Below are 16467 nucleotides of genomic sequence, written 5' to 3' on the forward strand. Positions count from 1 at the left end.
GAGTGGAGAGCAATCCTCCCACTCGGGGGCTTAGCTGCAGTCCAGTACTCGCCTAAGTTCTCCCACTTAGAGACTTAGCTGCAATCAGGCACTCGCCTAAGTTTGAAAAAATCCTACCGAGTGGAGAGCAATCCTCCCACTCGGGGGCTTAGCTGCAGTCCAATACTCGCCTAAGTTCTCCCACCTAGAGACTTAGCTGCAGTCAGGCACTCGCCTAAGTTTGAAAAAATCATACCGAGTGAGAGCAAACCTCCCACTCGGGGGCTTAGCTGCAGCCCAGTGCTCGCCTAAGTTTGAAAAATCCTACCGAGTGAGAGCAAACCTCCCACTTGGGGGCTTAGCTGCAGCCCAGTGCTCGCCTAAGTTTGAAAAATCCTACCGAGTGAGAGCAAACCTCCCACTCGGAGGCTTAGCTGCAGCCCAACGCTCACCTAAGTTTGAAAAAATCCTACCGAGTGAGAGCAAACCTCCCACTCGGGGGCTTAGCTGCAGCCCAGTGCTCGACTAAGTTTGAAAAATCCTACCGAGTGAGAGCAAACCTCCCACTCGGAGGCTTAGCTGCAGCCCAGCGCTCTCCTAAGTTTGAAAAAATCCTACCGAGTGAGAGCAATCCTCCCACTCGGGGGCTTAGCTGCAGTCCAGTACTCGCCTAAGTTCTCCCACTCGGGGACTTAGCTGCAGTCCAGCACTCGCCTAAGTTTGAAAAAATCCTACCGAGCGGAGAGCAATCCTCCCACTCGGGGGCTTAGCTGCAGTCCAGTACTCGCCTAAGTTCTCCCACTTAGAGACTTAGCTGCAGTCAGGCACTCGCCTAAGTTTGAAAAAATCCTACCGAGTGGAGAGCAATCCTCCCACTCGGGGGCTTAGCTGCAGTCCAGCACTCGCCTAAGTTTGAAAAAATTCTACCGAGTGGAGAGCAATCCTCCCACTCGGGGGCTTAGCCGCAGTCCAGCACTCGCCTAAGTTTGAAAAAATCCTACCGAGTGGAGAGCAATCCTCCCACTCGGGGGCTTAGCTGCAGTCCAGTACTCGCCTAAGTTCTCCCACCTAGAGACTTAGCTGCAGTCAGGCACTCGCCTAAGTTTGAAAAAATCCTACCGAGTGAGAGCAAACCTCCCACTCAGGGGCTTAGCTGCAGCCCAGTGCTCGCCTAAGTTTGAAAAATCCTACCGAGTGGAGAGCAAACCTCCCACTCGGAGGCTTAGCTGCAGCCCCCCGCTCGCCTAAGTGTTTAGAAATCCTACCGAGTGAGAGCAAACCTCCCACTCGGAGGCTTAGCTGCAGCCCAGCGCTCGCCTAAGTGTTTAAAAATCCTACCGAGTGGGAGCAAACCTCCCACTCGGGGGCTTAGCTGCAGCCCAGCGCTCGCCTAAGTGTTTAAAAACCCTATCGAGTGAGAGCAAACCTCCCACTCGGGGACTTAGCTGCGGCCCAGTACTCGCCTAAGTACAGGACACAACCCAATCCGCAAGGACGACGAGGCGCAAGTCGACTGCTACCTTCTCCTTCGGAGCTGCGCCGCAAATACAAGGTTATTCCGAGTGAAGATCGAATTCCACTCGACGGATCAAACCATGAAGATATTTAAAGAGAAATCAAGTTCAGATAAAGCCTAAAAGGTCCCAGACCTCAGATCAAAGTACTCGAGCCCTCGGCTCGGTGGAGTTTAACGGTTACAAATCCACTCGGCATTCCGAGGCAAATTTAAAGTGAAGCATAAAAGTTTTTCATTCCTCAGGAGGAGGACTAGAAGGGGCGACGAACTCGTCCAAGTCGATCCCATCTGCAATGCGAGTGGCGGCAGCAATGAAAGTCTCCATGAAGTCTTGGAAGTTGTGCTTCCTGGTATTGGCAACTTGGATGGCGGCCAACTTTTCTTCTCGCGCTTCCTTGCAATGGACGCGGACCAGAGACAGAGCGACATCAGCACCACATCTAGCAGAAGATTTCTTCCATTTCGCCACTCGACCTGGGACTTCATTAAGTCGAGCCATCAGGGACTCGAGGTCGTTCTGAAGCGTCGTCCCAGGCCAGAGTGATGTGTCGATCCGCGACATTGCAACCTTCAGTCGAGCAAGATAGTCAACCACGCTGGCAATACGAGACTCCAGACGGAGCACGTTCATTGCAGCCTCGTCCTTCACAAGGGAGTTAGCAGGGTCCAAGCCTGGCTCCACTCGACTGGTCTCCTCTTCAAAGTTCTGACAGAATTCTGCAAACACGATTCAAGAATAAGACGGTGACCCTACATAGACTTGGTAACTGCAAGACAGTCGGGGCAGAGTAATTACCTTCGAGCACGACGAACAGCTTCTTGGCGAGTCCACCGAGATAAGCCTCCAGATCATTCCTCTTCCCCGCCAGCTCACCTGCCTTGTCGTGCAGAGCCACGTTGTCGTTCTTCAGTCGGCTGACCTCTTGATTGGCTACCTCGAGAGCAGCTTTCAGTCTGGAGTTCTCCTGCTCAAGAGCTCCGACCGAGGCTATTTTCTCTTCAGCAAGCCTCGTTTTGTCCAAGACCTCCTTCTGTGCCTCTACAAGATCTTGATCCTTCTTCTTCAGAGCTTCCTCCAGTTTATCTGCGGCGCATCGAGTGAAATCAACATCAAGAATGGACAAGAAAGAACCACTCGTCTAGAATGGAGAACCTCACCAGCCATACATTTTGCTTCTTCTTGCGCCTTCTTCAAATTCTCCTGAGCAAGCTTCAAGTTAAGGTTGAGCTGGATCTGCTGATTCTCCAACTCAGTATAGCGAGCTACAAGTTCGCAGGATTTCTGTAAAAAGAAAAATCAGTCGACAAACGTCCAAAATAAGATGCTTCCGAGTAACTAAGAGACAATGATGACGTTTCTAAGATTACAGCTGAATCAAGAACATTCGACAGTAGTCTCGGGGACTACACCCAGTGGGTGCACTCAGCATGCCCCCACTATAAAAAAAACAAAAATTCGACTGCCCGCAGTCGACCGGATACAGTCCCATTCGACATGGCCTGACCAAACCGAGTGAAGAAATACAGCTACGGCAACACAATATAAAGACTACAGTCGACTGCCAGCAGTCCACCGTAGTCTCGGGGACTACACCCAGTGGGTGCACTTAGCGTGCCCCCACTCGTCCAAGAATTGGCAGACACACCCAGTGGGCGTACAGATACAAAGATCTTCGGAAAAGAGATTCTTCAAACAGCATATCATAACAGACCAAGTGTTGAGTCGACTGACCTGGACGTTGCTCTGAAGAGCCGAGCTTGCGTCATAAGCTGCTTGGCTGGCCTCCCGAGCCACCTTCACTTGCTCCATCATGATCCCCGCCTGGCGTATAGCCTCTTTTGCGGCAGCCGCTTGGTCCTCAGGGACAGGGTACGCGTCAAAAAGCGAAGGCGGATCCGCAGTCGACGTCGAAGGCCGCACACTTGTCAGAGGAATGGCGAAAGTCACAGAAGCCCGAGCGGTGTCACCACCATCCCGAGCTACGGCCTCAGACGCCGGAGCAGATTGGGGGGTCTTGTCAGTCGACGCCCTCTTGTTCCTCCTCACTCTCAGCGGTTCGTTGTCGTCATCATCCGGGAGGTCGATAACATGAGGAGGGGCTACAAGGGAAACATTCAATCGACCAGAGTTGCAATAAATGTTCAGTCGACTCAAAGCGGAACGTCAGTAATCGTACCAGGGTTGGAGGTAACAGCATCCTCTATCTCTTGGTCGTCGTCCTTGGCGGAGATCTCAGAAGTAGCAGCACTGCAAGTCTCGAAAGTCAGTCAGTTGGCTCAATGAATCGACCAAGGATCTGTCCACGGTCGACAAAGGAAAACAAGTTTTATTATTACCCAGAAATGGTGGGGACGGCCATCTTCATCTTGGGCAGAGCCTTGGGCGGCTTGGACGGCGTCGCCCGTGGGTGCTTGGGAGCCTTTCCAGTCGACGTAGGAGAAGAGGTCCGAGGGCGTTTCGACGACTGCCCAACAGGAGCAGTCGCCCTACCACGCTCCCGCGCTGGGTCGTGTGTGAGCTTGGATCGCCCCTCCGGGCGGGGGGGTTCAACCTCCTCCTCCTCCTCCTCCTCTTCGCTGGAGTCGACGTCGTCGCCTCCCTCTCCTTCACTGTCGGACTCCCACTCGCCTTGATCGTCTCCGCTCTCACCTCCGCTCGCCTCCCCTTCCTCAGTTGGCCCCTGTGCCCCATTGGGCGTCGAGTACATCTCGGTAGTCGCCTGAGAAACAACAGACAAGACGAAAGTCAATCGACCTACTCAAAGAAGACCAATGAAGAAAACAAGATCTCAGTCAGGAGCATAAAGACATACCTGGTCCACGTCATACGAGTTGTTGAGTGGAATTACCCTCCTGGCTCCTCGGGGGTTGCCTTTGTTCCCCGTGATGCTCGACAGCCACCCCTCCAGCATCTCGTCAGTAATCTCCTCCGGGTGGACCCGAGTGGTGTCGTCGAGACCCGAGTACAGCCACATCGGGTGGTCACGAGCCTGCAGCGGTTGGATGCGCCTCCGGAGGAAGACCTCCAGCAAGTCCATACCAGTCACGCCCTCACGGACAAGCTCAACCACTCGACCAGCCAGTACTTTGACTTGGGCCTTTTCCTCCGGCGTCACTTTCAGAGAAGCAGGTTTTTCAGCTCGGTCGAGAGAGAAAGGGGGAAGTCCGGTCGACTGTCCTGGGGTCGCCTGGTCTTGACAGTAAAACCAGGTCGCCTGCCAACCGCGGACCGACTCCGGGAAAATGATAGATGGAAAACAACTCTTTCCCCTCGTCTGGATCGCCAGGCCCCCGCACAGCTGAATCACCTGCGTCCTTTCGTCACTCAACTTTGGCTTCTTGATCGATTGAGAACGGCAGGTAAAGATGTGCTTGAAGAGTCCCCAATGGGGGCGGCAACCCAAGAAACCCTCACACATGGAAATGAAAGCAACAAGATATACGATGGAGTTGGGAGTGAAGTGGTGGAGCTGCGCTCCGAAGAAGTTCAGAAAGCTCCGGAAAAAAGGATGGGGCGGCAGAGAAAACCCTCGGTCAATATGGGTGGCTAGGAGCACACACTCACCGTCGCGAGGCTGAGGTTCGATCTCTCTCCCCGGGAGACGCGCAGCTTCGTGGGGAATGACTCCCCCCTCGACCATGTCGTCGAGGTCTTCTTGCCGGATCACCGACAGCATCCAGTCGCCCTAGATCCAGCCGCGGGGCAGAGCAGACCTTGAGGAAGATCCGCCCCGAGCAGATCTCTCCCCTTTCCCCTGCGCCGCCGCCTTCTTCGCGCGCTCCAGAGCGGATGTCTTTTCCTTCGCCATCGTCGCCAGCAAATCTCGCACGGGTCTGCGGCGCTAGGGTGAGAGCGGAGGTGGCGGAGGAGCTTGCGAAGGGAGAGAGGAAGAAGATAGCACACTGTTTGGAAACCCCGAGCCGGCTACTTATAAGAGGCCGCTCCCGAGTGGCTGACTGGTAGGCCCAGGCAATCTAGTCAAATCCCGCAACGGACGCGTGCGCAGTACGTGGCGAAAAAGGTGGCGCGAAAATCTAGGAGCTTCCGCTTTATCGCTTCCGATTACTGCGGCCGCTCCCGTCCTACGCGCTTCCCGAAATCCGAATCCCACGACATCCGCGGGCTGCAAAACAACTTGTCAAAACAGAAGACCCCGCTTGCGCCGACACTCGGTATGTCACAAGTAAAGAAATTCACTCGACGAAAGGCCTGGAATGGATCAAGGCGACTGGGAGAGGTTGATGACGTCATCCGTGACAATTGACCCAAAACGAGGCACTCATGTAGCCCAAAGAACCAGTCGGAAGGATCTCCAACTCTTTCCCCACTCAAACCTCGATCCATTCGGGGGCTAACGATGAAACTATGTACCTAGGGTAGGGGCACGGACCTGTCCAAAGAGCCCTACCCAAGGACATCCCTAGAAGAAGTCACCTTTCAATCGACTTGAAGGTATCCCACTCGACGGGTTCAAGACACTCGACCAAGAAGCTATCACTCGACCATGAAGCCAGCCACTCGACTGCCAGGAGACCTAAAGTCACTCCGCAGGCAAACGGTCGGCTATTAAGTAGTCTTTATGGTCATTATAGCACTTTATTAGGGACGTTACCAGTAACGCCCAACCTTAAATGTACCTTAAACCCTGCATCACTGAGGGCAGGAGAGGGCCGGCGGACTCTATACAAGCCACCCCCTCCTCAGTATGAAGGGTTCGCACCCCTGTTATTCATACACACGTAATCCAGTCGACCGCCTCCGGGCACCGAGACGTAGGGCTGTTACTTCCTCCGAGAAGGGCCTGAACTCGTAATCCTCGTGTGTTTACAACTTCCCGATAGCTGAGATCTAGCCTCTCCATACACACCCCCCTACATCACTGTCAGAGTTAGAACCACGACACGCGCTACTGATAAACTTGTTTCAGCAGCGAGTTTCTACGGCCCGCGCTGCTGCTACTTAGCAGCAGCGCCTGATTTTAAAGCGCGCTGCTGGTACGATTCTGTGTATAGGATTTTCCCTAGTAGTGTCCTCGTGCCATGGACACCATCCTCGCGGGGCTCTCCGCCCCAGCTGGCCTCTAGACGCCCCTAGTCTACTGCATTGGGCCGCTAGTCAAGTCAGAGGAGGTGGGCGTGAAGCGTGGAGACAAGTGCCTCGCATGGTTGGACACGCAACCCAAGGCCAGTGTGGTGTTCCTCTGCTTTGGCAGCCTCGGCCGGTTCAGCGCCAAACAAACCAGGGAAGTGGCAACCGGGCTGGAGGCTAGTGGACAAAGGTTCCTCTGGGTCGTGCGGAGCCCGCCAAGCGATGACACAACTACAGAGCCAGACTTGGATGTGCTGCTTCCGAAGGGTTTCCTGGACCGGACAAAGGGCAGGGGCCTCATTGTGAAGTCATGGGCACCAATAGCGCACCAGACCCCCGCGTCGCCTCCCTGGCGGCTCGGGGGAGACAACCCTAGCCGTCGCAGCTCTCTTCCTCTCCTCCTCTCGTCCCGCCGCCGCCGGAGGGCTCATCCCAGCGAAGCTCGGGCTGACCCAAGGAAGGTGGCGGCAGGGAAGCTTTGGGCGCGGGGCACGGGCGCGAGGTGCCGTGCTGCAGCGAGATGTCATCCAGATCTACGCGGTGACACGGCGGAGGCATGGAGCTACGGGCGGCGGTGCCGCGGCAGGGCTCCGCGCCAGGAAGCTGGGGCGGCGGCCCCAGGGGCTCTCGACGGTGGCGCCGCCGCTACGGCTGCGGGGGCAGCGTGGTGGCCGCCCGTGATGCCTGCTCGCGACGGTTCGGGGCGTCCCCTGCTCAGATCTGGTCCGGCGAGGGTGGTGGTGGCCCGGGCGCTCGCCAGCGGCCCTGCTTCTCTCCTCCAGCGTGATGCTGGGATGTCGTCGGTGCGGCGGGCGTGGTGGATCTGGAGGTGGTCCAGATCGATGGCTGGCGGTGTTGCTAGGGGCGCGGGCGGCGGGCGGCCTCTGGCCTGGAGCGGCCAGATCCGGAATTTGGCGGCCGGAGGCCCGGAGGTGGGTCAGCCGGCGACTGTCTGCAGTCGGGTTGCTTGGTGGCTCCTGTAGGGATGGTGGTCCGCGGTGGCATGGTCGGGGCACGGCCTTCGGGTTGCTCTGGCTTGCGTGCCAGCGGCGCTTCGGCTGGTTCTTCGGCGGTGTAGCAGGTGGCGTCTGCTGCTCCGGTTTGGTGGTGGTGTGTTGGAGACGCCGTCTCCGGCATAGGTGCTCGGCTCCCTGACAAAAGTCATGCTCGACTTCGGTCTGGGCTGGTGGCGAATGATGCCTTCGGGTGTGATTTTGCCTTGTTGGAGGCGCCATCGAGGGGATCCGACACCTCTCCCTGCTTCGAGTACTTGTCTCCCGGTGAAAACCGTGTGTAATGGTGGCGCCATTGGCGTCATTACTTTGTTGAAAGCATTGCCTTGGAGCCAAGTTGGATGCTCGGAGCACTTGATAGTGGTGGCGCGGTGGATCTGAAGCGGGCAGCGTTTTGGTGTGCTTGGTGCCATTGGTGGTGCATCCGTCTGGGCTGGTCGTTGGTCGGCAGGAATGCGGCAGGAGCTCCCCTCGGTGACATGTCCGTCGGGGGCGATGGTGGTGGGCACTTGGTGCGCACACGACATGCTTGCGGCGCCAGGCGAGTCAGGTTGGGTGCCCTCTCGGGGTCGGAGAGGCACTTGTTCGCTCCTCTTTCGTCGGACATGTCGTTTCTCTCCGGCGACGGTGATGTCGTCTTACATGCTCGTAGCTGTCTCCTGTATGTCCTGTTGTGCCCGAGCCTAGGTGTGGTGTACTCTTTGTAAAGGTTTTAGCTCAGTTTCCCTTAATTAACGGAGCATCGGTTTCTTTACCGCTTCTTCTAATCAATCGAAATACGCAGCTCTCCTGCGTCTATTTCAAAAAAAAAGTCATGGGCACCACAAGGTGACGTTCTAGCACATCATGCTATGGGAAGTTTTGTGACACACTGCGGGTGGAACTCGGTGCTCGAGTCTACTATGGCAGGTGTGCCTATGCTGGCCTGGCCATTGTACGCGGAGCAAAAGATGAATGCGGTGTTCCTCGAGAAAGAGATGGAGTTGGCTGTTGTGATGGAAGGATAAGACAAGGAGGTGGTGGAGGCAAAGGAGATTGCCAAAAAGGTCAGGTGGATGATAGATTCGGAGGGCGGGAGGATGCTCCGAGAGCGGACTCTAGCGGTGATGCCGCAGGCGAATGAGGCTCTACTCGAGGGTGGAGAATCAGAGGCGACCATGATGGGCTTTGTGGATGCGTGGATTAAAGCTTGACATGTGCACCGTCATTTATAAATGATCATGGAAATAAGTAGTGAGCATTGAGTCTTAAAAGTGTGATTTTTGTTCCTTCCTCTCTGTAACATGTACTATCAACACACAATAGAGAAATTTCTATACATGCCATCCAAACTTTACGTGTACTTATATGACGTCTCGAAAAATGTATCCAGAAAAGAAAACTCATTTTATTCGCGCAAAAAAAACGATTTTTTTTACCTAAAAGCTAAGGAAGACTGGTAGAAAACTGAAACGTTGGAAAAACCCAGAGAAAAAACCGTTTAAAAAGCCGAAAAACACGTGTAAAAAAATTTAAAAAATAAAATTCGGAGGGAGCGCCCAGAGCACGACACGTGGCGAATGGCTGAGAACGCGCCAAATGGCGCTGATCATTGCGAGGCTTCCGAAGGAGCACTCGTTAATTAGTTGCTCTTCTCAATACATCAGAAGCGGGGCTGGGTGTGGCAACGTGGTTTTGGGCTAGACAAACAACACGAGACAACGTTGACAACGGCAGCGACACACTGGGAAGGAAGAGAGCGTAGTTGACAACGTGAGGACCACAAACAGAGGGGTGATGTCATGTTAGACCCTTCTTGTTTTGCTAATTTACCGAAACACTAAAGATCTCATGTTAGATTTTTGTCTCTGGGCGTGAACGCATTGGTTGTCGTCCGATTCGTAGCACAAATCTTGAAGCATGGATAGGAGCCACGTCATCATATGAAAAGACTCCACATTGTTTTCAATTTCTTCATGTATGTATGAATGATTATGTGTGTATGACATGCATGTGGTAACAACCATCAAGCCAAGGAATTTTTTTGTGATATGTGTATTGCGTTGTGTGGTTTCTTTTTCAGGAAAATGTACATAAGTGTCAATGTTTTGATGAAATGTTGATTCACCAATTTTCTGGCACCCAATTTGATTCACTTTTAGTGAAAGTCATGCTGAGTTTTTTAATAAGTTTTTAATATATTACTCCAGTTATGTATATTTTTAACATTCATCTAACAATTTAACATTCTAATGGTTTAACAATATGAACACGACAAATGGACCAAATGTGCCCTAGGTATGGCGACAACCGGGCATGAAGGCGCGCCAAGGTGGTTCAACAATAGGGTACGTGGCTAGAACATGTGTTGGTCCAATATTAATTTGAGAAAATCTTGACATTTGTTCTAGCACAGCCACCCAATGCCTTGAGCTTGCTTAGACACTGCGGCATGAGTAATGCTACATCAACGGGGAGTTCTTCTATGGGTTTAACGGACTATCGACTGTGGACCAATAAGATTTAAGATTGAAAGAGGATGGAGCCCATCCCATCCCAAAATCAGGGGGGGGGGGGGGGGGGTAGTTAGAAGGAGATTTTGTAAAAGTCCCGTAAGGGTCCGTGCATCTAGGGTTATCATGTTGGCCGCGCAACACGACCCCTTGATGCACCTAGGTCGTCCCTTAACCGACATTGGCAGGAACTCAAGCTATGGTAGAGGGAGATGTCGAAGAAATTGTTGTCGCCAAACTGGTTCAGGGAGACCAAGTCAGCGAATGTGATATTTGGCTGGCATCTCTCATGCATGCAAACAAGTCGTCACATTCGCATGTCCGGCATTAGTCATTGCCTTTGCGGTCGAATGAGCCGCCTACAGGAACATCTTTATCAAGTTATCGTAAATGCAAACACTTCATATTATTATTATTTTTTGAAGGAAAAATTTCCCATCTATTTATCACATGTCACGACAGTACAAAGAACATAAAAAATAATAAAAATTATATCCAGATTCGTAGACCACTTAGCGACGACACCCATCGGAGCGAGCCGAAGGAGCGCTGCCGTCATTGCCCCTGCCTTGCCAAAGCCGGAAAAACTTGTTGTAATAGACATTTGGAAAGACGTCGTACTAAGGCCCCACATGACCAGTGCACTAAAACATCAATTGTCACTGCGTAGACCGGAAGGATCCAACTTATAGACACACGAAGAAAGAATGGATCCACGGACATCCATCATAGACCAATACCGACTGAAGCCCACAGGATTTGTCGGAGGCACACCTTCACACGCCCTACGATGATGCTAGACGCACCGCTGGAACAGGGGCAAGGCGGGGAGGTCTTTACTCTATCTTCAGGGAGCTGCCGCCACCATGCCTTTCTAAGCATGCCAGAAACCCTAATCGACCTTGAAAAAGCACCTACAATGAAGTAGGAACCCTCTCACTAGCAAGGCCCGAGGTCCACCACTCGCTCCATGGACCTAAGGCCACTGGAGACGAAGCAGACCGATGGCGGCACCGACGGGAGGTCAAGAAACCCTAATTGCGCGTGTACTCACATGAGGAGGCAAAAGGGTACTTTATACATATGTCAACATAAGTTTAGGTGATATAACTTTTTTCAGGGTATATTTGGTTTATGTCCCCTTTGGTCCTAGCTAATGTTGGCAAGAACTAGCTTGTGAATTTTCTGTCAAGGAATCCTTCATGCTCACTTGCAATCATTTTTTCACAAGAAACCAAACAAAGACCAAAAATATGATAGACAACCATTTTTTTAGAAGGGCTGTCATGGGACACTAAGCAAACACAACTTTTGCCACCTTTTATAAAGCGGGGCGTAAAGCCTTTTTCGGTAGCACTAAAATAGTGCTAGATACATCCATTTGAACGACAAGTAATTTGAGATGGAAGGGGTAGTACGTTAACTTGTGATTTACCTACCCATATTAATGCAATTGTGTAAATATGTTTATCAAATCCTACTGTGATTTACATTAATATTGTGATGAGAAGTTTGATAATAAATTAAAGTGAAATTGGTTCAGAAGATTAGTAAATTAAGGTGATTGATTATCATACGAGAAAGGTTGGATGAAGGGGAGGTAGTAAAGATAAAGATAGAGATAGAGAGTAGAAATGATGCCTCCATCTCTTCTAAGGTTTAGTCAACTTTTTTCTTTTACCTATTTTAGTTTTATTTTCTATTTTGTATTTGTCGCAATTGATTTTTTTTGTTATTTGTTGCCGTCGTACTTTGCTTTGGATTAATAATCTTTTTTTTGCAACCACACTTCTTTTTAGGAATTTTTTTTCAACAAAACTTTATTTGCAAGGCACCCCTTTGCCCAGGTTTATTAGCCCCCTTCATATACTGTGTCGTACTCTGGCCCTAAATTTAATTAATTAAATACTAGATACATTCTTCTGAATAAAAATTAAATTAATTTAAGTAATTTCGGACTAAGGCAGTATATGTATAAAAAGAATACAATTCAGAATTTCTTTCGAATACAAATTCAATGATATGAATTTTATGACGTATGACTTATATTTTTCTAGTTAAATCTATAATTAAAATTTTGATAAAATATATAAGTGAGATTTATAAACCTGTACAGAGGAAATATAAGCAATTTTTTCTTGAGAAAGCCAGCCAAGGTGTGCCCTAGATCACTGCCTTGCACAAGCCCAAACGGCGCGAGCCCAACCGACCCCAAGCACCCCAACCGCTTTGGTTCCCCGCCGTCGCGTCTCTGCCCACACCACACACCTTCCTCCCTTCCCCTCGCTCTTCCCGCTTCCCCAGGCCCCCCTCCGCCGCCTCGCCGACACACGGGGCCCACAATGGCCGCCCCCGCCCGCGCCCGCTTCGTCCACAACCGCAGCCGCCGCCGCGCGGCCGACGAGTCCTCCGACGAGCAGCAGGACGCCTCCTCCTCGTCCTCCTCTGACGACGACGGCGGCGACGAGGAAGAGGAGGAGATGGAGGTCGAGGGTTCCGAAGAGGAGGAGGAAGAGGCGGTCGCCGACGAGCCAGCGGCCAGGAAGTCCCCCGCAGCAGCGGGGAGGGGCGGCAGGAAGGGACCGATTACCATCAGCCTCAAGAAAGTCTGCAAGGTAGTTTCCGGCCGGCCGCCGCCGCCGGGGTTTCCCCTGTTTTCTCGGAGCATTTTGCTCCCGATTTTGCCACGCGCTGTCCACGATTTCCCGTAAAGAATGTGTATTTCCGAGATTTCGGGCTGAAGTTCCGTGCCGCAGTCGCTTAGCCTCCGCGGATGTTTTGGGAGTTCAGTTCAGAGCAGAGGCGGTTGCTTCCCCTTGCGTTTGCTGTGGAAATGGCTGCTTCATTCTGCATTTATCAGGACTAATTTAGGATCTGCCCACTTGAGCATCGTTTCAAGCTTCTTTGTTGGGAAATTTTTTATCCTTGATGGTGTCTGAACTTTTGAGTGTTCTTTTACTGTAGTAATTTTGATGTGTGCTCTGTTATGTCTGGTTGCAGGTGTGCAAGAAGACAGGGCATGAGGCAGGGTTCAAGGGCGCGGTGTACATCGATTGCCCCATGAAGCCTTGCTTCCTATGCAAGATGCCAGGTCCTGATATCCGTAACTACGCTCGCTTGCTTGTTTGTTTGTTCGTTTGTGCTCTGGGAAGTAGACACTAGCAGTATATATCCCAGTGAGAAGAGGACAGCTCAGGAACTCTGTTTTATGAATTAGTACTTCCTTGTGTGCATACTCACTGGAGTTTAGACTTTAGACTAACTGCTTGTTCCAGATAGTTCTGAAAAAAGTCTGCGTTTCTATTGAGATAAGATGGATAAAAATAGTTCAGTATTGATGAACCTCCACATACCATTTTCTCATGTATCTGCAGACATGAATCTCTGATTGCTGTTTCCTTTTGAGTGTTTAATAGTAACTTATGCATTTGGCATTTACTACTCGAAAGCTTGGCATGGATGGAGACTTTCAGGGTCACTGGTGGTTTCGCCGTTTGCACTTTGCAGGCCATACGACCTTGACTTGCCCACACAGGGTAGCAATGGAGCATGGTGTTATCCCAGCCCCTAGAAGGAACACAAACACTTCACTGGATTATGTCTTCCAGAGTCAAGTCAAAGGCAAGATCTCCATGGTTCGTGAGTTGATGACCACTGTCCTTTTTCCGCATCATTATCAGTTGCAGCACTAAATATCACTGCTTTCTCTAGTACAAATTATGTTTAAAATAAATTCCTCTCCCTAATTTTAGGTTAAGCCTCGGTTTCTGGTACCTAATCAATTGGAGTGTGGCAACATAAAGTTTCACCAAAGACGTGTGACCTGCCTGGAATTTCATCCAACCAAGAACAATGTGCTTTTATCAGGAGACAAGGTATTACGGTCCTACCACCTGGCTGTGTTGTCCACTTAGTTCCTTGTAAGTATGGTCACATTGCAGGTATTTTTAGGTGACTAAAAATTTCCCCTTTCTTTTTCTTCCACAGAAAGGGCTACTAGGCATTTGGGATTATGTTAAGTTGCATGAGAAGATCACTTATGATTCTGTGCACTCCTGCATTCTGAACAGTATGAAGTAAGAGCATTAGCTTGATGGCTATTATCAGTTCTGTTCTCCAAGGGTGAAATGTGGCAATTTGATATGATCTTATTCAGGTTCGACACCACCAATGATGGAGTGCTATACACAGCTTCGTCTGATGGGACTATCAGCAGCACAGACTTAGACACTGGAATTGGCTCGCCCTTGTTAAATCTTAACCCAGATGGTTGGAGTGTAAGTTTTCCCCATTGCTTTCTGATCAAGCTTATACAGATTGCTGCGCTAAAATGGATTTTGTACACATTGCATTTTGATATTATCTTTATACATCTTGTGCTGTGTTAGGTGAACATTTCTTTGCATAGTTCTGAATTTTTTTTGGCATCCACTTTGGACTTGATTTAATCACCCCTGTTTGTTGCTTTTAACAGGGTCCAAGCACTTGGCGCATGATATATGGGATGGACTTAAACACCGAGAAAGGTCTTCTTTTGGTGGCAGATAGTTTTGGGTTTCTTTACTTGTGAGTAAATGAGTATCCCCAGGAGCTTTTTCATACCTTCTCTGAAATTAATAGCTTACATGCAGTATATGCAGCTTCTTTTGAAACTGTTGACTTGGATGTTAATATGGCTTATTCCATGCATTTTCTTGGGAACTCAATTCCAAATGAAGTTATCAGTGATGAGTTTCTATTTTTATTTGAGTTCAAGATATAGACGTATACTGCCATATGTGATTCAGAGATATGACTGTACATTGTCATATGTGACATATACCATATACGCCTTTGCCGTATCAGAGTATCTTGCCTTGTTAGCTATATGTATGTTTTACACCTTAATTCTTGCAGATTGGATAGACGGTCGAAGGAAAGAATTGGGCAACCAGTTCTTATACATAAAAAAGGTAGCAAGGTAACTGGCCTTCATTGCAACCCTGCACAACCTGAAGTTCTTCTGAGCAGCGGGAATGACCACTTTGTGAGTGTGCTCTGCTATGCATACATACAAATCCCTTTCTTTACCCGATATCTAATAATTCACATCACTCTATGATTGTAGGCCCGTATTTGGGATACAAGGAAACTTGATCCCAAGTCCGCTCTTGCCAGCCTTGCTCATGGACGGGTTGTTAATTCAGGATATTTTTCTCCACGAAGTGGGAATAAGATCATGACAACATGTCAGGACAATCGAATTCGTGTTTGGGATTATATTTTTGGTAATCTGGAATCCCCAAGTAGAGAAATTGTTCACAGCCATGATTTCAATCGTCATTTGACTCCCTTCAAAGCAGAGTGGGATCCAAAGGTTCAGTTCTAGCTATGAATTGTTTCCCTTTTTTTTTCCTTCCATTTTGTTTTTGTTGCCAAGTTGCAAAAAGCAACATGCCAACTTTGATATGAAATGTTATTGTTCTGCAGGATTACTCAGAAACAGTTGCAGTTATTGGTCGTTACATAAGTGAAAACTACAATGGGGTTGCTCTACATCCCATTGATTTCATAGACACCAGCACTGGGAAGCTTCTGGCCGAGGTGATGGACCCCGACATAACCACTATCAGCCCAGTGAACAAGCTACATCCTCAAGATGATATCCTAGCCACAGGAAGCTCAAGGTAGACCATTCGATCTGTATTTACCCAGCATCATATCTACCAATGCTAGATCTTCTTCACCCTTACGAGGTTCTGTCCATGCAGGTCCATTTTCATTTGGAAACCAAAGAATGACATCGATCCCACGGAAGAGAGGACCAGCCAGAAGGTCAAGGAATATGTATACGGGTCAGGTTCACGGAAGAAACCAGATGGCAAGAACGACAACAGTAGTGATGACGACTCGGATGGTGGTGGTGGAAAGAGCAAGAAGGCGAAGAAGACTCGCTTCACTCATACGGCAAAGGGAAAGGGCAAATCCAAAGCTTGATGATATAGATGTAGTTAGTGCAGCAGCTATTTTGGCAGAAAGAACCTATTGACAGCCGCTGCTGGAGCTCATTTTGGGTACCATCTCCCGTCTTAGTCCTAGCTTAACACGCTGAAGCCCTGTGGTAGTATACCACGATCATCTTAAGCAACAAACAGAGTTAGTTTTGTGTTGCTTTTGAATCCTGATGTGCTGAAGCCTTGTGGTACTATGGCAGTATGCCACAGCCATCTTAAGCAATAAACATTTAGAATTAGGTATGTGTTGCTTTTGCATCCTGGTGTGCTTTAGGGGTTAAAATATGTGTATATATGCCTCCTTATATCTGCTTCTACTCAGTTGCTTGAATGCAGTTTCGAACACAAGTTACTGACCATTTGCCATATGTGTTTCAGTGTTTGT

At 49.9% G+C, this 16467-nt stretch overlaps 1 protein-coding gene across 1 annotated transcript; it reads left to right on the forward strand.

Annotated features, from left to right (window-relative positions):
• The first annotated feature begins 12301 nt into the window (after nucleotides 1-12301).
• Nucleotides 12302-16441, forward strand: DDB2 (damaged DNA binding 2). The gene is made up of 11 exons (XM_048705550.2): nucleotides 12302-12704; nucleotides 13090-13180; nucleotides 13597-13724; nucleotides 13842-13964; nucleotides 14077-14165; nucleotides 14246-14366; nucleotides 14564-14655; nucleotides 14986-15115; nucleotides 15197-15445; nucleotides 15559-15755; nucleotides 15840-16441. Exons 1-11 carry the CDS (start codon nucleotides 12432-12434, stop codon nucleotides 16063-16065), a joined length of 1719 nt encoding a protein of 572 aa, XP_048561507.2. The 5' UTR covers nucleotides 12302-12431; the 3' UTR covers nucleotides 16066-16441.
• Nucleotides 16442-16467: the final 26 nt, after the last annotated feature.

Source organism: Triticum urartu, chromosome 3A, assembly GCF_056163025.1.
Source record: "Triticum urartu cultivar PI428250 chromosome 3A, HENAU_Tu73, whole genome shotgun sequence".
NCBI lineage: Eukaryota > Viridiplantae > Streptophyta > Magnoliopsida > Poales > Poaceae > Triticum > Triticum urartu.